Source organism: Diceros bicornis, chromosome 9 (genome assembly GCF_020826845.1).
Source record: "Diceros bicornis minor isolate mBicDic1 chromosome 9, mDicBic1.mat.cur, whole genome shotgun sequence".
NCBI classification, from domain to species: Eukaryota; Metazoa; Chordata; class Mammalia; order Perissodactyla; family Rhinocerotidae; genus Diceros; species Diceros bicornis.
In genome coordinates this window covers 11,891,715-11,915,884 of record NC_080748.1, presented here as the reverse complement: position 1 = coordinate 11,915,884, position 24,170 = coordinate 11,891,715, and the positions used below count along the sequence as shown (strand labels likewise).

At 40.7% G+C, this 24,170-nt stretch overlaps 1 protein-coding gene across 3 annotated transcripts; it reads left to right on the top strand.

Moving 5' to 3' along the window:
- The first annotated feature begins 3,186 nt into the window (after positions 1-3,186).
- Positions 3,187-21,549, top strand: SLC46A3 (solute carrier family 46 member 3). 3 transcript variants are annotated; one of them, XM_058547939.1, is made up of 6 exons: positions 3,187-3,284; positions 4,000-4,214; positions 9,333-10,203; positions 12,100-12,183; positions 17,896-18,052; positions 20,295-21,549. In XM_058547939.1, the coding sequence occupies exons 2-6, from the start codon at positions 4,026-4,028 to the stop codon at positions 20,377-20,379; spliced, it is 1,386 nt and encodes a 461-aa protein (XP_058403922.1). In that variant the 5' UTR covers positions 3,187-3,284; positions 4,000-4,025; the 3' UTR covers positions 20,380-21,549. The 3 variants fall into 3 exon arrangements, with proteins under 3 accessions (XP_058403922.1, XP_058403923.1, XP_058403921.1); XM_058547940.1 differs by having other exon boundaries at positions 3,187-3,318; XM_058547938.1 differs by having other exon boundaries at positions 3,187-3,612.
- Positions 21,550-24,170: the final 2,621 nt, after the last annotated feature.

Sequence of the window (24,170 nt, the reverse complement as noted above, 5' to 3'; positions counted from 1 at the left end):
AACGATATCTGTTTTGGACATTTAAAAGCATGCAGTGGTTTTGTTTTCTTTTATTTTGGTGAGGTAGATTGGCCCCTGAGCTAACATCCATTGCCAGTTTTCCTCTTTTTGTTGAGGGAGATCAGCCCTGAGCTAACATCTGTGCCCATCTTCCTCTATTTTTTGTATGTGGGATGTGGCTACAGCATGGCTTGATGAGCAGTGCATAGGTCCACATCCAGGATCTGAACCTGCAAACCCTGGGTGACAAAAGCGGAATGCAAACTTAACCACCACGCCACCGGGCAGGCCCCTGCAGTGATTTTTTTTAAAATACTCAGATGGAAGCTCTGGGTGTCAAGTTCAAGAGAAGCAAGTGAGCTTGAGATTTGGGGATGACTGGTATATTTGTGGTAGGTGAGTCACAAGTGTGGATACCGGGGAGAAGAAGGGAGCTGAGATGGAGCCTGAGGTGGAACTTGAGAAGCAAGCCCATGGAGGAAACTGAGAAGGAGCTCTCAGCGTAGTAGAAAGACAGAGCTGTGCCACGGAACCCAAAGAGACAGAACAATTCAAAAACGAGGAATTTGTTTAACAGCGTCCAAGGCAACAGGGGTCAAGAAACACAAGGATTGAAGTCAGGTTATGAATTCCTCAGATAGATAAGATCTATTCAGGTCTGTTTTTGCAGATTATTGACCAAGGTCATATGATCAGATTACATTTCCTTTCAATAACTTGTGCCTGGAGTCGTATCCTTAGACTCTTGTCAGCAGTATTGACAGTCACCTACTAAGCAGTAATTGGTGTTACTGCGGTCTTTTCATCACATGCTACTTTGGTGATTTCATCAGAAGCAAAAAAGCCACTTTCTTCTTGAAGCTACTATATTCTGTTTTAGCCTTGCCACTTGACTCTGGCATTGCCCAGTGCAGCACGGGTTCTTTTGAGTTCACGACGTCTATTCATGTGTCAGGTCCTGACTAATTTCTCCCACACTTGTTACTGGAGCACTATGAAAACTTATTTTGAACAATGCAATATGACATTTTTTGGTCTTCACTTAGCTTGGGCATATCATTTATATCTTTAGTTTACTTCTTTTCTCTTTAGTCTGACATTATTAAAGTACTTCTTCCTGGAGCCAATGTGATTATAAGCAGAAATACAAATACAGTCGGCCTTCCGTAACCACAGGTCCTGCATCCGCAGATTCAACCAACCTAGGATTGAAAGGCTTACTACATAGTTCTGCCTGTACTGAACACACACAGACTTTTTTTCTTGACATTATTCCCTAAACAATAGAGTATAACAACTGTTTACATAGCACTTATATTGTATTAGGTATTATAAGTAATCTAGAGGCGATTTAAAGTATAAGGGAGGATGTGTGTAGGTTATATACAAATACGTCATTTTACATAACGGACTTGAACATCCTCGGCTTTTGGCATCCGCAGAGGTCTTGGAACTAATCCTCCCCGAAGATACCAAGGGAGGACTATACAGGCACCAAAATCAAGTGTCAGTACTTGATTATAAGATAATTCAGAATATGCTTACGTTAAAATCTGTAGGTCAGGGCCTGGCCCCATGGCAGAGTGGTTCAAGTTCCGCGTGTTCTGCATGGGCGGCCCGGGTTCACAGGCCCGGATCCTGGGCATGGACCTCCAACACGCACCAGTCATGCTGTGGTGGTGTCCCAGGTGCAAAAAAATAGGGTAAGATTGGCACAGATGTTAGCTCAGGGGTAATCTTCCTCAAGCAAAAAAAAGAGGATTGGCAATGGATAAACCTTCCTCAGCAAAAAAAACAACCTCTCTAGGTCGTTGAACTGAAACCATAAAATGTCAAAATCTTCCTGGAGACCTTGCCGTGGAGAATCCACCTGTTGACCTTCATTTCAGAAACACTGCCAGGGAGATTGCGCCTGAGGAGTGGTCACTCCTCCCTCCGTGCTGAGACTTGATTTCCCATTTCAGAGTCTCTGAGAGAAGAAGGCTTGAGCAGGAGCCTGTAAGGAGCGGCAACAGTAGTAGGGGAATGTAGTTACTGTTCTGTGATGATTTCCATAGACTTGGCTTTAGAATCTTTTTTTTATTCCTTTCATATGTTTCCATCTTTTCTTACCAAATAAATGGAAACTTCTTTGATAATTAACTATAGTGTGTTAACTTTTGTCTCATTCACAGTGCCCAGTACAGTGACAGATTCCAAGTCACAGTTGGTTAAGGCTTCTTTAATTTAATACCTACACAAGCAGTTAACATTAATTCGGGGGGGGGGGGTGGAAAGACTTGCATAGTGATTGTTATCTCCATAGAGATATGCATCAGAATAAATGAAGTCTTGGTTTTCTTTTTCATGCGGAAGAGTAGGGACAGCAAAGCACGCAAGTGTATTGGATAGTAATTGTTCCTGCCCATAAGAGAGAACATCTAAATGCTTTTCCTTCTACCGACATCCCCCCCTGGTTCCCCCTGTATGCATTTCTCCTCGCTACAAGAAGTAATAGATCCAACTCGTTCAACTTCGGGTGTGTTCCTGGTGGGCTTGTTGGAGGGCGTTCACAGTCGCTCCTATTGGTCCAGGGCTATGCTGTATACACAGGTTGAGAGTTTCATTATAACAATCCTGTAAGACTGTTATCCCCGTTGACAGATAAAGAAATGGAGGTGCACAGAGATGAAATAATTCCACCAAGAGGAAGAGCCAGCGACCACATTCCAGCCTCAGGCTAACTCTTCGCTAGGAGCACTCTCTCGTGCTCGCCCTCCCCGGGGGCTCCTTACCCCGCCCCCCTCTCCTGTGTTTCTTCTTAGGGCACTTGCCCAGCTGACCGGGATGCTACAGGGAGCTGCATCCCAAATATGGTACTTTCGCAACAGATCCCCTGTGTGCTTCAGTGAAAAACGACATTCGGACCCAGAAACACTGCAATTGCAGAGCCCCCGCAGGAGCCCGCGGCGCGGAATCAGAGCGGGCCTGCGGGGCGGGGCACTGGAGTGGGGCGGCCAATCCCCGCGGGGGCGCCGGCCACCCGGCCCAATCGCGGGAGAGCCGGAGGGCAGGGGCGGCGCAGGCGGCGACCGCCCCCAGCGGCCCCGCCTCCTGGGCGCGCGGGCGGCGAGGCCCGGGCCCGGGCTGAGTCAGCGCAGTGCGCAGGCCGCGCCGCCGACCCGCCTGCCTGCAGACCGGCCGACCCGCCGACAGACCGCCGCCGCCGGGGAGCCGCTGCCGGCGCCTCCCGAGCTCGCTGAGCCCAGGCCGCGGGCCGCCGAGGACCCAGCGAGGGCTGCGCGGTAAACTGTCGCCGTCGTCACTCCGGACGCGGAAGTGCGCCTTCCTCGGTTTGCTTTAAAATAGGGGCTTGAGTCTCGCCGGCAGGTGTAGTTGGTGAAATTCAAGGGAAATTCCCCTCCGCATCCCGGCGCGGCGGTGTAGACCCCGCCCCTCCTCGCCCCATCCCCCCTTCCCCCGGGACGGCGCTCAATGCCTCCGGGAGCATCTGCTGCTCGGGAGGCGCCGCGGGGGCGCAGGGCCCCCCAAAGAGGGGCAGCCCCCAGGGAGTGCGGGCCCCGAAAATGGTCAGACCTGCGCCTAGCCTGGCAATAAGACTGTAACCGTGGGGTGAGTTTTTAAAAAAGTGCCTTTACGATTGGGAGCTGCTTTTTAAAAGGCCCCCTTCCTGTCCGCTGTTAGCAAGTAGCAGAATAACAATAACAAACAGTTGCCAACTGTAGTGTCCTCAGAGGAACTTCATTGTTGTGGTGTGATCATTGGATAGCCAAAATGGGTGACGACTTTTCAAAGAATCCCCTTAAAGGCGGTTTGAGCCGTAAAATGTCCTACTCTTAAAAATGGGAAGTGTGACAGTCTCAGGTTAGGAAGTGCTTCCTGTTTTCTGTTCCCTGGTTTGCTTGTTTACGCCACAAAATTCCTCTAATTTCCCCGTCATTGAAAATCTAACCTCTCAGGTAAGAATGCAACTGATTATCTCTCTTTTTTCTTTTTAAGAGAATTCAGCTTCCTACCCAAGCAAAATGAGGATTTTTTTGGTAGAACCTGCCATCTGCCTTAGTGCGTTTGCTACGACTTTGAGCAGTCCACTGGTAACACAATATGTGTACAGGAGGATATGGGAAGAAACAGGCAACTACAGTTTTGCATCTGATAGCAATATTTCTGAGTGTGAAAAAAACAAAAGCAGCCCAATTTTTGCATTCCAGGAGGTAAGAAATTAAAATAACCCTAAATGTAATAAAAAGGGAATGTGTAATAGGGTTTTAAGTGAAAGAGGACGTTGCACTCGTCATACATTGATCTCAAGGATCACCATAAAACTCCTAAATCTCAAACCAAGAGGCTTTATTCAGTTCTCATCTGTTTGAAGTTTCCTGACACCTTTATTCTATCTCTTCTACTTAAACTCTCCATCTGCTGTGACACTGGCTCTGCTCCTTTCTCTCAGAAAATTTCAGTGCAGTTTCATCTCCTCTGTGGCTGTCTCCTTCCTCCTTCCCCCAGAAAAGCCTGAAAGTTGGACCAAGGTCGGCTGGAAGGTTGGCCTCAAAAACAAACTACTTACAAACTTTGAACTCTTCCCCTTGGGGATATTTTGTGATGGCAAAAGAGTGGCGCTGCCTTCCCAGTCAAAGGACCAGAAGAGTTTAAGGGAATTGGGTCACCTGCCTGCTGGCTCTAAGATTTTCTCCTCAGTCAAAGAGAATTCAGGTGTGACTGAGAGATGAGTCTGAGCCCTGGGGAATATAGCAAAGGGCCCCAGAAGGAAGGCTCTAGCACTTCCCAAGGTGTTTTCCCCAGGTGTCAGGCATACCCTTGCTGGGGTGATGCCTGGTTGTTTGGCACAGCCCTTGCTGTTACTCTTCTCCTCATTTCCATGGGAGAAATTTTCTTGATTATTTCTGGGCAGCCACACAGACATCAAGGTTCTGGCCTACAGGGAGGTCATAAAAATAGATGGGGCCAAAGGTCTCACCTGGAGGTTTTATCTCCCTTCAAGAATGTTTTCTGTTACATATGTGTCATTCGCAGGGAGTGAGAAGTTTCCATAGGCTCATCAGTTTCTGTATCTGATTCTGTGCTTTCCTTCACCAGACCCCAGGGAGTGGTGGGAGGGATGGAGAAGGACAGGACTTTAATGTCTGGAAATGTAATCCTGAAAATGAGAGATCACATAGCACAGGGTCAGTCCCTAATAAAATAAATGAATTTTTAGTGTGTGTGAGGAAGATTGGCCCTGAGCTCACATCTGTTGCCCATCTTCCTCTTTTTGCTGAGAAAGATGGTCCCTAAATGATTTTTTTTCAGCTCAGATTTTTCTTGCCTCTCTCCCAAGAGATCAATTGTGTGTAAGAAGAGTCCGTAATATGATCATGTTCTTACTGTTATACCATATTTATTTATCCTTCCTACATAAAAAATATACACACACGTACATATGTATTGGAATGCAAGATAATATTATGAATTTCAGGGGCCAGCCCGGTGCCGTAGTGGTTAAGTTCCTGCGCTCTGCTTTGGTAGCCCAGGGTTCGCAGGTTTGGATCCTGGGTGTGGACCTACACACCACTCATCAAGCCGTGCTGTGGTGCTGTCCCACATACAAAATAGAGGAAGACTGGCACAGATGTTAGCTCAGGGCCAATCTTCCTTACCAAAAAAAAATTATGAATTTCAGGGTACAAATATAAGAATAAACTCAGCTATTTCACTTATATTTAACATTTTGAAAGTCTATTTTTTGGATGAAAATCTTTTTTTTCCAACCCATTTGGGGTTAAGATATATATATATTCATATAAATAAACATTGATCTACCCTATTTTTCAAATCTTTAAGTTTTCTGAGCCCTGTTACTATAAGGTACCTCTACATACTTCTCTGGGGCAATGAGATTAATCTCGAAAGGACATTTTAACAAAATGACAGGGCTGTGGGAAGGGAACTCTTGGCTAACGGTGAAGAGACAGGGAATTCTAGGCATGTTTGTTGACTTTTACGGAGGAAGGAATTTTTAAGCCCCTTACCACTCCATCCTTGTTAACTCATTAGTTTTGATGTATTAAATTGGCCATTGGGTCTGTTCTCTTCAGGCAGCTCTCAAGATAGGGACTCTGCTATTAGAGGAGACAACTTAGGGTTACCCAACAGAGCATGAAGTTGTTCTTGCTTGGGAATTTATTTATTTAACCTTTTAATAACTAACACAATCCCTTGTTAGCAGATCAGGAATATTTTCTACTCAATTGGAATTAATATATACATTTTAGCCTGTGAAATTGTGACTTCTTTAAAATTGATATTACTTTCCATAATTTATTCCTGTCTCAGTACGTTGTCATTCTCTTCAATCTTGGAGAGGGAATAGGATTTTTCTTTTACTCTGATTTCTCCCCTCTACCCTTATATATTATACAGTTAGAATTCTCCAGAGTTTAAAAGGTATAGACACACAAAACAATTTGTTTCTTATGTCTCAAATTTGATGTATGATTGAAATATGCTTTGAGTTTGTCTTTAAAATCTGTATTTTAAAACATAGACTACAGATGAGGAGAGTAGTCTGTGTAAAAGATTGGGTTAGAAATGATAGTAGATAGAAAGGAGAAGACAGGACTTGGGCGAAGGGGTGGAAATGAGAGGAGAAACCCAAAACTGGAACATCTTGTTGAGAAGTTGATTAAAAGATAACTGTTTCATTTATTTATTCAATAAATATTTACTTGATGGCTACCATATCTGTAGGAGATACAGAGATGTGCTCAAGAAGTCTGATCTAGTGAAAATGAAGCAGCTAAAACTGACCATGTACTACGGCCTTGTGCCCAGCACATTATATTTACTTTAAGTTTAACTCTCACAACAGCCTGCAAGGTAGGGACTGTTATCCCCTCTTTTCAGATGAAGCAGCTATAGAGATCCATAATTTGGTCAGGATCACACAGCTGGTGAGTTACAGAGGCCTATTTTACTTGCTTATTCATTCATCCAATCAATATCCATTGAGTACCTACTCTGGGAAGAAGTGTTCTTGGAGCTGATGACACGCAGTGAAGACAAGGTTCCAGCCCTGCTGGAGCTGAGGTTGTAGTGAAGGCATATAATGAGTAGATCAGTTAAAGTGTCATGTCCTGTCAAGGAGTGGTAAGTCTCCTCAGAAAAATACAGTAGGAAAAGGGGATAGAGCATTGGAGCGTGTGTGTGTATGTGTGAGTGTGTGAGTGGGATTGCTTTGGATTGAGTGATTGGTCATAGAAGGCCCCTCTGAGGAGATGACTTTCAATTGAAGAAGTGAGCTGTGTGATAGTCAGGTGGAGGGAACAGCAAGTACAAAAGCGAATGAGCATGGAGTCAGCTGAGAGGAGTAAGGAAGTGGAGATGAAATCAGAGAAGTCGTGATGTTGGGCCACCAACGCCATGGCAAGGAGTTTGGATTTATTCATGTAAGGAGAGCCACTGGGGCATTTTGAGCAGAGGAGTGACATGAGCTGATGTGTGTTTTTAAAGATCATTCTAATTGTTGTGTAAAGAACTGACTGGATTTGAATCCAGATTCATCTGACTCCAGAGCTCAAGCTCTTAATCATTATGCAAAAAAGTATAACTGGGGAATGATAATTGTCACATGAGAAGGTTCAGAGGAAGACGAGATTACATCTGTTTGGGGATCTCAGGGAAATCCAGGTTGGACCATGGACTGTGCCGGGAACATAGAGGGTATTTGGGGAGTGAGTGGGGATAAGGCTGAAAAGTGAGGTTGGGGCACATGGCACCTTAAATACTCTAGCAGGCAGTGGGGTGGTACTGAAGCTACTAGGTGGGTGAAAGCCATGCTGAAAGTGTGCTTTGGCAAGATGCTCCCAGCAGTAGTGTACGTGATCGGCGAAGTGAGAAGCCTGGCGTTATATACTGAATAGGATAGACACCAGTCAGATGCCAGAGCGGTCCAGGTAAAAACTAACGAGCGTTGTCGTTCCAGTGGCAACTATGGGATGATAGAGAAGGTCAAGGGTGTGAGAAGCACTGGGCGGAGCAGGAAAGATTGTGTTGGGGGGCACGGGTGAAGGGAAAGGCTAGAAGCAAGATGACTGAAGTTCTGAGTCTGAGTGACGAAAACATTTCTTGGCGACATGGAATTGCTTGAATTACATGAATATATAAAAATAAAAATAGGCTCACTATTTTAAAAAACCATTAATTTAGTATTTGATATTCTGATGGTTCATCAGTTGTGTAGGGTGCCTTCTAAATATTATAGGAATAGATCTTTGTTTTAAAATAAGCTTAGTAATCCCCATTATAAAAATGGCACATACTCTTTATATAAAATTTGGAAAATATAAAGTGGCAGGGAGAAAATCCTTTTATTTTTATTTATTTATTTATTTAGTGAGGAAGATTAGCCCTGAGATAACATCTGTCGCCAATCCTCCCAGGGCCAACATCCATGCCCATCTTCCTCTACTTTATATGGGACGCCGCCACAGCATGGCTTGACAAGTAGCACGTCAGCGCGCACCTGGGATCTGAACCCTGGGCTGCTGCAGTGTAGCGTGTGCACTTAACCACTACGCCACCGGGCCGACCCAAGAGAAAAGGCTTTTAAATCACCCAAAATTCTTCCCATCAAATAGTTAGTCTAACGATTGTTACATCTGCCAATCTGTGTGTGTACGTAATAGTTTTGGTCCTCAGGGGAGCTGAGTTTATCTCACTCCTCAGTTCATGGCACACTATCACTTTTACTCACTGCAAAGCTCCTCTTTGGGTTTTATTTTAACTTTTAGTAAATAAAAGAATAAGTTTCTCAGTAATCTATTTGTGGAAATACATGTAAAAAGGGCAACTGAGCCCTTCCTAAATAAAGGTCTATCAGATATGACATTTACATGTGATATTCATTCCCCTTTAGAGTAGACAGAAAGATACATCATGGGAAAGGGTATTGCTCTTGCTTTAAACAGCAGTCATGATTTCTTAGTGCTAACTGTTCATAGAACAAAGAAAAATCCTTGTATGGCCAGTCCCGGAGGCCTTGGGGTCTATGGATGCTCTTATATAAGACAGACACACATCAATACACACATTTTTATTTTTATGGATTGAAGTCCCCACCGTGGTACTTGAATATTATGACTGAGCATTGATGATTATATCACCTCTTGATATTTGCTTTGTGAACTGGATGAAGAGTTAACCTGTATCAAATCCATGTGCCAGAGATTCCCATCGCTGACCCACTGGCCATGTCAAGACAGTCTGCACCATGATACTGTTACATACGTTGTCTAAACCTCTGTAAACATTGTCTTTTTATTTCTTTGCAGGAAGTTCAGAAAAAAGTGTCTCTTTTTAATCTGCAGATGGACATAAGTGGGTTAATTCCTGGTCTAGTGTCTACGTTCATACTTCTGTCTCATAGTGATCAGCAAGGACGAAAATTCCCTTTGATTTTATCTTCTGTTGGTGCCCTTGCAACCAGTGTTTGGCTCTGTTTGCTTTCCTATTTTGCCTTTCCATTCCAGCTTTTGATTGCATCTACCTTTATTGGTGCACTTTGTGGCAATTATACCACATTTTTTGGAGCCTGTTTTGCCTACATAGTTGATCAATGTAAAGAACAGAAACAAAGAACAATTCGAATAGCTATAATTGACTTTATACTTGGACTTGTTACTGGATTAACAGGACTGTCTTCTGGCTATTTTATTAGAGAACTAGGCTTTGTATGGTCGTTTTTAATTATTACTATGACTCTTACTGTTAACTTGATTTATATTTTATTTTTTCTTGGTGATTCAATGAAAGAGTCTTCATCTCAGAATGTTTCCATATCATGTAGTGAAAGTTTTAAAAACCTATTTTACCGAGCTTACATGCTTTTCAAAAATGCTTCTGGTGAACGACGGTGTTTGCTCTGTTTGTTACTTTTTACAACGATCACTTATTTTTTTGTGGTAATTGGCACTTCTCCCATTTTTATCCTTTATGAATTGGATTCACCACTCTGCTGGAATGAAGTTTATATAGGTTATGGATCAGCTTTGGGTAGTATCTCTTTTTTGACTAGTTTCCTAGGAATATGGCTTTTTTCTTACTGTATGGAAGATATTCACATGGCCTTCATTGGAATTTTTACCACCATGGCAGGAATGGCTATGACTGCTTTTGCCAGAACAACATTGATGATGCTTTTAGGTGAGTTACAAATGTAGCCTTAGAAATAATCATGTATTTGATGTTTATATAAAACGAATTTAGTCTCTTGGATGAAAAACTTTAATATAAAATTCTCTAACGCATTCCCACAACACCTCCCCTCTTCTAGACTACACTCTGGGTACCTGGGTCCCCATAATTCCCAGCCAAACAGCTCTGAGCTCACGTCCAGTGAGTGCCTTGATGAGTCTATTCTAGTTCAATTAAAGGTAATTTGTTAAAAGCTAGTTTGCCAGAGGCTGGAAGCCAACTTGTTTTAAAAAAAGCAATTCACTGAACAACCACAATTTTCCAAATTTGCAAATTAGCCAAAAAATTATTTTGAGGAACATTCTTCTTGTGAATCAATTCTTCAATATAGCTTTCACTAACTTGAGTGTTTCTTAAAATACTGCTAAGAAGGCTACTTTCCATAAAAAGTTTTAAGATGGGCTAGCCCAGTGGCACAGCAGTTAAGTGTGTGTGCTCTGCTTCGGCGGCCCAGGGTTCGCAGATTCTGATCTGGGCGCGCACCGACGCACCGCTTGTCAAGGCATGCTGTGGCATTGTCCCATGTAAAGTAGAGGAAAATGGGCATGGATGTTAACCCAGGGCCAATCTTCCTCAGCAAAAAAAAAAAAAAAAGAGGAGGATTGGCAGTGAATGTTAGCTCAGGGCTGATCTTCCTCACAAAAAAACGAAAAAGAAAAAAAAGAAAAAGTTTTAAGACAATTATATAAAGTATACTCAAAAGATTCATAAGAAAAATGTGTATTCACTGAATATATTCAAAAATAAAACTCTTTAAGACAAGATTTTGCAAATTGATCTTTCAGCAAGTCAGTCATTTTATGAATTGGCTTTTGATGAATCACTTTTGGGCAAATTGGACCACTTCCTTAACTACCTGTCTCATGAGTGATTTTTGTAGGGCTCGAGTGAGATCCTGCATTTGAAAGGGCTAAGGGATCTGTAAGGTCCAATTTAGTCTTTTTCTACGAAGGTAGTGTTAACTTCTTGCTACTTGGCAGGGAACCAGGTTGACAAACAGAATTGGGCTTCATTTCCATCTATAGTACTAGGTGATGGTGGGCAAGTTACTTAACTACTCTGAGCTCTCATTTTTTCATCTGTAGCATGGGCATAGTAGTCCCTAATTCAGAGGGTTATAATAGATATTAGAACAGAAAACTATAAAGCACTTAGCACAATGCCTAGTATTCAATACATGCCAGCTCTCCATCTGCCTTAGAGGTGCTAAGACCAACTAAGTTAATAGATGTGAAAACACACTGAAAACTTTAAATTGATTTGCAAATGTAATATATTACTATTTTATCATATAACTAAAAATGTTATAGACAATTGAGGGTCATAATTTAAAAGGAGAGGCAATTTGTGTTCAGGAAATTATTCAGACACAGAGATAAACCAGCAAGAAAATAAAGAACCAATTTATCAATAAGTGAATCAATATATTAAAAGAATGCTAACGCTAAGAATGCCAAGTCTGAAAAAGCAAAAACAGAAAACAAACAAAAAAACTGATTAATAGTCACAACTTGCTAATTGTAGTAACCTGGGTTACTACAATAATTAGGAAAATAGCAGTTCATTCCCAATTGGCAGATTATATAGATCTGGACCTAAAATTTCCACGAACTCTTGTTGTTCTTAGCACTGGAAAAAGAATTGGAGAATAAACTAACCTTAAACTGACCCATCTATAAGTCTATCTTAATTCATTAAACAGAATTCTGCAATTAATTAATGCAGTCTTTAGATGCAATGAGTCAGGATGCTTAAAGAAAATGTAATATTTAGAAAGTGTTTCACATTTAAAATTGGCCCTTAGTTTTCTGACTCAGCCAGTGACTCTGGTCGTTTCTCTCACAGTCAGGCTGCCGTTCCTTTTCACTATTGTGCCACTCTCTGTTCTACGGTCCATGATGTCAAAAGTGGTTCATTCTACTGAACAAGGTGAGTTTGATTTGCTTAAGGAATATAATGAATCTATAATCTGTACCAATTGAAATTTATGTAAGATCAATGTTTGATCCTTCAGAATATTCCTACAACCCTTTTCCTGCACAGAACTCTTTTTGAATTAAATGATAAGCTCTATGTTAGGAAGAGGCTTATATTCACACAAGGAGCCCCTCCCAGGGCCTCATGCTTTAGAAGGCTTGCTCTGGACATGCTCCCTCCCCTCGCCCTAAGAGGAGAGGAGACCTCAGGGCCAGGCTGATAATGCCCACTGGGAACCCACAACACCTCCCCTCTTCTAGACAACACTCTGAGTACCTGGGTCCCCATAATTCCCAGCCAAACAGCCCTGAGCTCATGTCGTGAGTGCCTTGATGATCCTCTTCCTCAGGCCCTTCTTCCTGAGGGTGGACTGTGACCCCAGTGTGCTTACCTCTAGACCAAAGGGGTAGCCAAGAAGTGACTCTTTATAGGAGGGTGTGGCTCAACCTTGGAATTGCAGGGTGAGGTGTCTACACCCATGTGTACATGATCCTTTCTGAGCAGGATAGAGCAAGAGGTAGAACACAAGGAGCGGAGGGGGGTGTGCTGGGGGTGGTATTGCAGCCTGCAGGCTGGGAACCGAGGGCTGAGGGCCAGCTCTCCCAGTGCTGTCATGTACCTACATGGAACTCTAAAAAGCCTGGGAATTCTAAGTTTGTGTCTGACCGTCCAAATCATTACGAAGGTATACTTCTCAGAGTAGAGAGGCAGAACATATCTTAGTTAACAGTTTGTTAGAATTATAACTTTTAAATACTTAGAATATAATATGTAGGCCTCTAATTGTATTCTTACGCTGGCCCTCACAAATGTTAGAGCTGGGCCTGAATCAGAGTCCCAGCAAAAACAGGATCCCACTTAGCTGGTTCAGTAAAGAGACTTTAAGGAAGGGCAGGAGAGAGGAGTGGGCAGTGTGGAGGCACCCAGAGAGGATGGCCTGAATAGGGAGGGAGCAGAGAAGAAACATCACAGCCTTTCTCTCCTCCCTGATCCCACTGACCAAGTGCAACAGGAAGTCAGGCCAGCAAGGAAGTCCAATCATATAATCTGTGGGGTCAGCCTCCCAAGCACAGAGCAGACCACTGAAGATCAAACAGTTGAAGGGGTGGGCAGAGAATAACCAGTACAGAAGAAAAACAAAAATTAAATTTCTAGTTAGAACGAGTTACTAGTTAGATATTAGGCATATGGGGTTGTCCTCCTTCCCATTTGTTTCATGTGAATATTATTAGACTTTGGAGGTTTCCTTTGTTTTATGTCTTAGCCTAGTGCAAATGTTCATATTAATTGTTTATGAATAATTTGTAATTATGCTATTCTATTTATGGCAGTTTAGTCAACACTGGAGAAGACTGCATGATTCAATAAATTAAAAAATATATTCTTGATTCTTTTCCATTCATAAGATGTGGCTGTAATACTCACACAGCTGTTTATAGATTGATAATGATTAACTGGAAAATTACTTAGGATATAAAAACTATAGCAGGTAAAAATCTACTTGCTTACTTGGATTATGCAATGGTTTCTTAGATATGACACTGAAAACATAACAATAGACAAAATAGATAAATTAGACTTTATCCAAATTAAAAACATTTGTGCTTCAAAGGACACCATCAAGAAAGTGAAAAGACAATTCACAGAATGGGAGAATATATTTGCAAATTATATGTCTGATAAGGAACGTGTATCCAGAATATATAAGAATTCTTAAAACTCAACAACTGGGCCAGCCTAGTGGCATAGTGGTTAAGTTTGCACGCTCCGCTTCGGCGGCCCGGGGTTCATGGGTTCGGATCCTGGGCTCGGACCTACACACCACTCATCAAGCCATGCTGTGGCAGCATCCCACATACAAAAAAAAAAAAAAAAAAAAAATAGAGGAAGATTGGTATAGATGTTAGCTCAGTGACTATCTTTCTCAAGCAAAAAGAGGAAGATTGGCAACAGAAGTTAGCTCAGGGCCAATTTTCCTCACCAAAAACAAAACAAAACAAAACAAAACAAACAAAAAAAAACCTCAACAACAAAAAGACAATCCAATTAAAAAATGGGCAAGTAATTTGAATAGATATCTGTCCAAAGAAGATGTGCAAATAGCCAATAAGCACATGAGAAAATGTTCAACATCATTATCCATCAGGGAAATGCAAATCCAAACCACAGTGAGACTCACTAGGATGGCTAAAATGAAAAAGAGCATAAGAAGTGTTGGTGAAGAAGTGGAGAAATTGGAACCCTCATACACGGCTGGTGGCATGTAAAATGATGCAGCCATTTTACAAAACCGTTTGATAGCTCCTCAGCAAGTTAAATAGTTACCTTATGACTCAGCAATTCCATTCCTAGGTATATGCTAATAATGCTGATATGAACATCTGTGTACAAGATTTTGTGTGGACACATTTTCATCTCTCTTGGGAAAACACATACACAAAATCTTGTGCGCAGATGTTCACAGCACCATTATTTATAATAGCCAAAAAGGAGAAATAATGCAAATGTCCATAAACTGATGAAAGGTAGATTTGTCCAATGGAATATTATTTTGCAATAAAAAGAAATAAGTACTGATACATGCTACAACATGGATGAACCTTGAAATGGTTATGCTAAATGAAAGAAGCTAGTCACAAAAGGCCACATATTATCATATAAATATGATTTCATTTAGGTGAAATGTCTAGAATAGGCAAATCCATAGAGACAAATTAGATTAGTGCTTGCTGGGGCTGGGAAGAAGGGGAGTGACTGCTAATGGGTACAAAGTTTCTTTTTGGGGTGATGAAAATGTTCGAAAAGCAGATGGTGGTGATGGTTGCCCAACTCTGTGAACATACTAAGAAACACTGAATTGTGTAATTTAAAAGAGGGAATTTTACGGTATGTGAATTCTCTCTCAATAAAGCTATTGGGAGAAAAAAAGAAAAATCTACCTGCTTTGACTTAGAGCTAAAATAGACTTGTCAGAATGTATAGTTTATTTTTGTTTATATTTGGTTTAATTTATAAAGGCTTTTAAAAAATCATTTCATACTGTTAAACATAGCAACATTTTAAAACGTTTTGCTTACATGTTGGCATTTCTTATTCTGAATTGTGCTGGCTTTGTGAATTATGATTCTACTGTTCTAGGATAGTATCATTACTTTGTTCTTAACTGCAAACTAAGGAATCCTTTTGATGGTGTCGAAATTTCCATAACCAAGTGTATTCTCATCCTTCTTTATTTTTTAAAAATGGATATTTTTGTGAAAACATTATGCACTTTACAATAATCAGAGGGGAAGGGAAATGCTACAGAGGTTTTCATATGTCTGTCACCATCTCTATTATCTTAAGAAAGGGGAGGACACTGGATTTGGTAATTATTTTGAAATCTCTGTGCTCTCTCCAGCTGTGAAACCCATAGCTAAAGCCCTCGTGGACTACCTCTTGTCCTCACCTGTGTACTCCTTGTGATTACAAAATGGAAAACAGTAAAAACAGACTTGATTTTTGAGGTCTATAGGATTAAAAAAAGTTTAGGAATAAACTAAACTGCATTTATTATTTAATCCAATCCAGTCCCACTGTTAAGCAAGTTGAACTGCTCAGGGAAGTTCAGCAACAAGCTAAAGCTACTTCATGATAGTGTGGTTGTTCATGTCAAAACCCAACACTGCCTGACCAGTTTCCCAGCAAGAATGGATTCACACCGTTGCCTTATAGGACTAGTACTATGTGGTCTGTCCTCCACGGCATTATCCCTGGCTATATCAGGGGTCAGAAATAAAATAATATAATAAAGCAATTAGGCAAGTAAGAGAACTTCTTCCTAATTAAACTGACTTAATGTAGTCTCATAAATCATGGAGGCAGTAAGTCTACATGCTACTTGATGATTGATAACTGCGCCTTGAATGAAGCTGTTATTCGTTCACTTGACAAATACGTCATAAACATCTAGCGTGTGCCAGGACAGCTCAGCCCCGGGGACACAGCAGTGAACAAAGCAGGTGTGCACTTGGCGTTGACGGAGCTTTCATTTTAGTCGAAAGAAGAAACATAAATGACAACACAGCCTTCCGCAGAGAGATGTTTGTGTTATGAACATGTGTCCTATTGTTCAGTGAAGAATTTGAAGCAATGTACGAGAATATGTAGAATACAGTGAAAAGTTTAAATAGACAAAAATCAGTACACAGTCTGAAAGATCAAGGCCATGGGGAAAATCAGAGTATAGACATGTGAATCATACCCCAGTTATGAAAGGTGAGCCTCAAGCTTGTCTTTTCTTTCCTATCAGTCCAATCAAACACAATTATTTACACAACTTGCAGTGTTTATGAGAAAAATGCATTACAATTTATCATGGAAAAGTAAACTTGGCAAAGTAGGGAATAAGGACAATAGCTTAATGGTAGAGTCTGCAGAAACTACATAGGAACTTATACCGAGGAAGGCATGGAGAGCTGAAGACGGCCTCAAATTTTTTTGTATAGTGATGTAAAACTTGACAAGGAGGAAGAAAGCTACATCTGATGGCCAGCCTGTCTTTTGGAGGTTTAACTCTTCAGTCAATATGGTCTTGGATTCCAGACAAAACTAAAAATTAGTAGAATAATGACCATTTCTCTGATTGTGAGCTTGGACTGACCATGCAGCCATCTCATGCTTCTTGAACGATGCTCCATGGCCTACCCTTTCCCAAACCTGGTGTGTGGCAAGTGTGATGGGCAGCAGATCCCCCTCTTCTTAATCTTGTAAGCCACCTCAGAGCGCAGGCAGTTGCAAGCAGGTAAGACAGAAAAATATGTTCTAAGAATCACTTCACATTAAACTGTGGCATAGCCTTCACTAGAGCACAGGGTAGTTACTTGATGAGTCAAACATACAGGAATCTTGAGGTGACTGCATTTGTTGTCACTTTAGAGGGAGGGATCAAATTAAAATTGCAAAAAGTATGATAAGAAGATCATCTCTCTTTGCCTGCAGCTGTCACTCTTGCCAGATCTGAGAAGCAGATGAAAATGATTACTTTACCTTTCAAAAGGTCCCTGGAGGGGAACCTTGCCTGCTCAGAGCCATCCTGCCCACAGAGTGTCACAGATTAGGGTTGGGAGAGGAAGTGGGAGATTGCAGCATGAACATCGTGGGTAGTTGTGGCTATGCCTGAGCCTGTGGCGGGGAGAGAGACACAGATTTCAGCTGTGTCAGCTGCTGTTAACTTTCAGCTTTGCCCTGTTGACACTGGAACTACAGTCATGCGCCACACAACAACGTTGAGGTCAACAACAGACCGCATATATGACGGGTCCCACAAGATTAGGACCATATGGCCTAGATGGGTCCAAGTACACTCTATGATGTTCACACAACAACGAAATCACCTAACGATGCATTTCTCAGAATGTGTCCCCATCATTAAGTGGCGCGTGGCTGTACTGTGTTTTCAGCATCTCTCACATCAAGTCCAAGGAGAACTCTTGACTTCAGTTTCTTCACCTGCACAATGGGTTACTGACTTATTAGGGATTTTGAGGGAACAGCTTTCATTCACCAAGCAGTGCCTTCATGTTTGCTCTTTTCAATGAGTAACAATTTTCTCCACAAGTTTTTGTTTATTGTTTTGTAACTCGGCCTTCTCTTTTTCTCCCTCCACACCTCAACCCCAAACAGGTACCCTGTTTGCTTGTGTTGCTTTCTTAGAAACACTTGGTGGAGTCACTGCAGTTTCCACTTTTAATGGAATTTATTCAGCCACTGTTGCTTGGTACCCAGGCTTCACCTTTCTGCTGTCTGCTGTTCTGTTACTAATTCCAGCTGTCAGTCTATGGTAGGTAATTATTTTAAATCATTTTATCAAAGGATAGCTGGATTAAATGAATTCCATAACCTCACCGGTAAAATTACGTAGATCTGTTGAAGTTTTGCCTTGGAATGTACTTTTCTCAAGAACTTTTAGACGTGAAGATATCTGTCAATAATTTTGGAGACTTAGGAAGAAAGAGACAATGACACAGCTGACCAGAACTAGGAGAAAGAAAGATTGGGATAGATAAAGGTTCTGACAAGTTACCCCCTGTCTCTTTAAATATGAACACTTGATTAAATTAGCAAGTAAGAATAGAGATGAATAATTCAAACTGTGATTTCCTAGAGTACAATATCCTCTGATGGCCAAAGATGACTATAAAAAGACATCTTTTAATACGGACTCCTAGAGAAACGACAAGAGCAGAGAGCAGGCACTGACCATGAAGAAGTCTCTGTCCAAAGAGTTGGCTTGTTTAATTACTCTTTTTTTAAATGTAAAACATCCAAATAAATACAAAGTACAAAATTCTATTTATGAATAGTACATAGAGTAAAAAGATAGACCAGAGGCATAAACTTAAGAGAAATATTTGTTTCTCCCTTTGTTTTTCAATTAACAAAATGTGTACATCAACTAGGTAAATGGTTGCTAAAACACCCAAGCAAATATACCTGACACGTTCTGTGGGGCCCAAGCATTGAGCTGAGAGCTCATTAATCTGTCTCTTCTGGGCTTTGCCCATTCCACGTGGCTGATAGCATAGCTTGGTGATGGGAATCAATATGAGGTGGGGCCCAACCGTCAGGCGTGTAGATGTGGCTGTGAGTAAGGAAGAACGGTACCTATGCGCACAGGCTTTAAGCCTTCTACCAAAACTGTGAACTCCTAAAAGGGCTGGCCCATGTCTTATTCATAGTAGGACCTCAATACATTGTCTCAGTTGAATTCAGATTCCTAGATCTGTGTAAGACAGAGTACAATAGTATTTATGGTTCCTGGTGTAATTTTGACAAAAAGTTATTTTTACTAGATATCTTTTTTAAAAAGTGACTGTTCATCTATTGAATCGGCAAAATTAAAAATACATGCCGTGCTAGTGAGCACATGATGAGACAATCAGTCTTATACACTGCTGGTAGTAGTGTTATTCAGCACTATGATTTTTGGAAAGCAGTTCATGAACAGATATCAAAAGCTTTTTTAAAAAGTTCATAGTATTTGAACCAGTGATTCCTTTTAGAAACCTATCCTAAGGAAATGATCAGTAATGTCTAAAAATTTATATATAAAGAGGTTCAGGGCCGGCCCTGTGGCTTAGCGGTTAAGTGCGCATGCTCCGCTACCGGTGGCCTGGGTTCAGATCCTGGGCACGCACCGACGCACCGCTTCTCCGGCCATGCTGAGGCCGCGTCCCGCATACAGCAACTAGAAGGATGTGCAACTATGACATACAACTATCTACTGGGGCTTTGGGGGAAAAAAAGGAGGAGGATTGGCAATAGATGTTAGCTCAGAGCCGACCTTCCTCAGCAAAAAGGAGGATTAGCACGGATGTTAGCTCAGGGCTGATCTTCCTCACAAAAAAAAAAAAAAGAGGTTCATTATGGCAAAAAAAATTTTTAATGGCCAACCATAGGAGAATGGTTAAATAAATGATGGTGCATCCATATCATGTAAAATGACTTTAATAAGAACTGCATATACACAGGGAGTAGAATAATAGGTAATTTCAATTTTGTTCTTCATATACTTATAAATATTCTGTTATGAACATATATTACTTTTATAGTTAGAAAAATTAATGCAGGTGGATAAAAGGTAGTTAGTTATCCTTTTAATAGTGCTTCTAATAATATAAATGTAGATGGTTTTCTGAGGTTTTTTTAATCCTATACTGTTCAATATTTTTAAAATTACATGCTATTTTAATTATTTGCAGGTGTCTTGTCTTAGCTTCGGTTATGGCTATTGAATATGAACTTCAGTAATAGCTTTAGTTATAACTATTTTATGAGAACTACACAGAGTAGACAATGGGATAGATGGACATCTTAGGGATCTGGAACAGGAAGAATTCATGTAGTTTTTTATTCAGAACATTATGCATAACGAGTCAGTTGGATTCAAAATAGCAGTATGCTCCTTCTATGCATAATTTGCCTAATTCATTAAAAGCCATGTAACCAGGGAAAAGATGGAATACAGATTATTTATGTATTGCTTTAGTCACAATTTTAAAATGTCTTGTTTGCTTTGGCAGTGTTGTCAAGTGCACCAGCTGGAATGAAGAAGGCTATGTACTTCGTATACAAGAAGAATCCAGTGAAGACACTTCTGACAGTTGATTGATTGTGATTTTAAAAAGCCAAATGCACATATCATCTACTCTGATTTCTGAAGAATATAAACCACCTCCATAATCCATACTTCATGAATAATCAATGCTACATGTCCATCCCTCTAAGCTGAACAGTCAGAGCAACAGCCCCTGGCTCCAGCTTCTTACAGAACCACGCACTTTGAGCACTTTATGAATGTCACGTGAGGTATTTCCAATACACAGAAGAACAAACCTCAAAACACTTCCCAGTTTTGGACTTACAAAAGAAGGTGAAACTTAATAGTAGAAGGAGGGATTAAGAAACTTGATTCAATCAAAAGCAATAATCTCCCTGACATACTCCAGTCTCTCACATTAAGACCGAGGAGATCTCTTTACCTCGGTTTCATCATCTGCAAAAAGGGTGACGTCTCTCAAGGATTTTGAAGGCATAACTTGAAAATCATGAGGAATCATTCACTGATAGGAATATAATGATGGAAGTTTCAAACACTTATAATATAATTTTACTGCTACTTAGGTAATTCTTTGTTTTATAGAATCCATCAAGGTGTTATTGATAGTCACAGCTTTTACTAGATGCAAAATCCTCAAAAGGGAAGCACTTTAAAGAATATATATTTTCACTTTTCCTAATATGTTTCATCAGCGACAGGCCTGATAATATTTCTGTATGTCACACAGGGGTGACTGGAAAAAGATAAGATTATAAATAAAATTGTTTCCAAAGAAATGTAAAAACTGAGTAAGCAGCTAATTGTGAAGTAATTAATATTATAAAGCCAATATTCATTCCTTATTTCTGTCAAAGGATATCCATTTCTTACTGCCTTAGCTCATCCTGGGGTCCACCCTGGTCCCTGAAAACACCACATTCTCTCATGTCTCCTGTCTTTTTACACACTTCCATTTGCCCTTCTTTCCTCGTGACACTGAAACTTTCAAGTCTCAGCCAAAACATTGCTTCTTCTGGGTAGGCTTCTTGACATTTCTTCCCTATTCCTATACGTCCCTCCCCACCATCCCTGCAGGGCTCCCATAACACCGTGTCTACTTCCATCCCAGCATTTTCCATTGTCTTGTAATGTTTGTTTCCCCTGACAATGAGCACCTTGAGGACAGCGACAATCTTTGATTCCTTATTGCATCCTCAATAAATGATTGTTGAACTAAATGACTAGAAAATTTTGTTTTAACTTGTAAAAATAATTTAAAGCTAAATATTTAATGCATTATGAGAGTAACCACTCATATCATGCCATAGTCATTAAGCCAGCCTTGCAAATAAATTGAAAAATATTCTAGCCCATACACTTTTTATGTTGGTCTATAGTATTTTCACAGGTCCTTCAATACTTCCCATTTTCTAAGTTACCTTATGTAATAACACAAATGTCTTAAAGGACAACTAGATGATGAACTTCTTTGTAATCTCTTGAAAGCAGATACAGTCTTCTGTTTGATAGCATTGCTTAGGGCTTTCTTCTGTAGGGTAATGAATGCTTGACTAGCAAATAGCATTCATAATTTAAAATACTAGAAATTCTTATTTCCAAGACATTCCTTCTGAGCTGGGAGCCCATGTAAGAACTGATTCTCAGATAGACAGACTGACTGATTGATTGATTGATTTTTATTTATTTTTTTCCTTCCTGTTCAATGCTCTTCCCAAACCAAAAGGAAAAGTACTTTACAGTTTACAGTGTTTTCTATACCACCTTATTTTATGCTTAATAACCCTTCAAAGTAGATCTTCATTTTCCTCATTTCACAGACAATGAAGGTAAGTCTCAGAGAGATTTGCCCATGGTTATTCAGCTACTACTAAGAAACAGCATTATACAGGGATGGACTTGGCACTGCTAAGGTAGACATATGACATTATAAATTCAATATCGAGAAGTGAATCAGATAGAGTATGCAGTGCCCCTCCAAAACACTTCAGCACTATCTGTACCCAACTAAATTGCCTACAATATTGCATTTTTTGAGGTTAGACAAGATAGTCTATAATCAAGTCCCTTCCAGCTCAACCTTTCATGACTTTACACATTCCTCTGAACTGAACAGAGCACAGATGGTATTATATAATACAGTTGAAGGATTAACAGATGGTTTTTCAACTGAGCAAAAACTGTTTTGAGATGTAGTACATATATTAGAGGACTGAACTGAGGTGGCCCAGGGTAATAATATAGCATGAATGAGCTTAGCCATCTCCAAAGTTTCTATTCAAAGACATGATTAGTAAATGTGATGCTGAAGACACCAGAGAAACACTTAAGCTGATGGGGTATATGGCCAAGACAGAAATGCAAAAACAAAGATATCTAATCTCTCATAATGTGACCTGATTATCTGAAGAAAAATTATTAATGGAATGACTTGTCTTTCTGGAATCCAGATAAAGGGGAACAAGGGAAAAACATGTTCCTTTTTATCCAGCACTGTACAAGGGGGATTAGATACACCATATCTAATAGAAATGAATATTTTCATCACTAGGGAAGGTGTATTTCTATTTCTATGAGGCTGGACTATTCAATAGGCTCATCCATAGCCTGCACTGCACATCCTCAAGAAATCCCTTTCTCCACGCCTATGCTCCCTAAATAATCCTCTGGTTACTCATTCAATACCCAAAAATCTTACTAATAAGAATAAGCTGCCCTAGGTTCAGTCCTCTTTTAAAGAAATGCCTACATATCAGAACCACTGGAGGAATTAAAAATCCCTGGAAATTCTGATTCAGTTGATTTGGAGTAGGGTCCTGGAATCTATTTTAAAAATCTACCCAAGTGATTGATACACATCCAGATCTGGAAACTACCGCCTTAGATGAGTGTTTCTCAGCTCTAAATTTGTATTAGAATAATCGGCGTAGGATGAGCAGTAAAATAAATACAAATGCCAAGCCTTATTCTAGGTCAGTAGTTCTCAGTCTTGGCTGCCAGGCAGAATCACCTGGGGAGCTTTCAACACAGCCAATGCCCAGGTCCCAACCCAGGCCAACTGAATCAGAATTTCTGAGAGTGGGAGGCAGACATCAGTATTTTTTCAAGTGTTCTCCAGGTGATTCCAACATGTGGCCAGGGTTGAGAATCACTGCTTTAGATCAGGCGTCACCAACCTTTTTCTGTCAAGGGCCAGAGAGTAAATATTTCAGGCTTTGTGGGTTAGTCTGTCACAACTACTTAACTGCCATTGCAGCACAAAGCCACCACAGACCACACATGAACGAATGCGCATAGCTGTGCTCCAATAAACAAAACAAGCAGCAAGTTGAATTTGGCCCATGGGTAGTAGTCGGCAGAATGCCTGCTCTAGATGGAGGACATACATATTGTGGTTACTGGAGAGGTATGTCCCTCACTGTAAATATTGGCATTTTAGGTTACAGAATACATAAAATAGTGTAAATATAAAATTCTTAGTACAGTGCCTGGCTCAGTGGGGGCTTGACAAATCAGTCTCACTTGATTAATCTGAGGCAGTCCCTTGAGCCAGATTGATTCTGGTTACACCGACAGAATAAGTACATAGCCTCAAATCATCACTTAGGGACTGCTGTCTTGGGGATGATATGTAGCTAGAACATGATCAAGATGGGACCCAGACCAAATGGTCTCATTGTGAAACATTTAAGGAACAAACAAATCAATTCTACACAAGTGTTTCCAGAAAAGAGAAGCAACAAAGGCTTCCCAACTCATTTTATGAGGTCAGCATTATTCAGATGCAAAACCAGACAGAAATTACAAGAAAAGCAAACTGCTATTAAAAAAAGTGATTAAA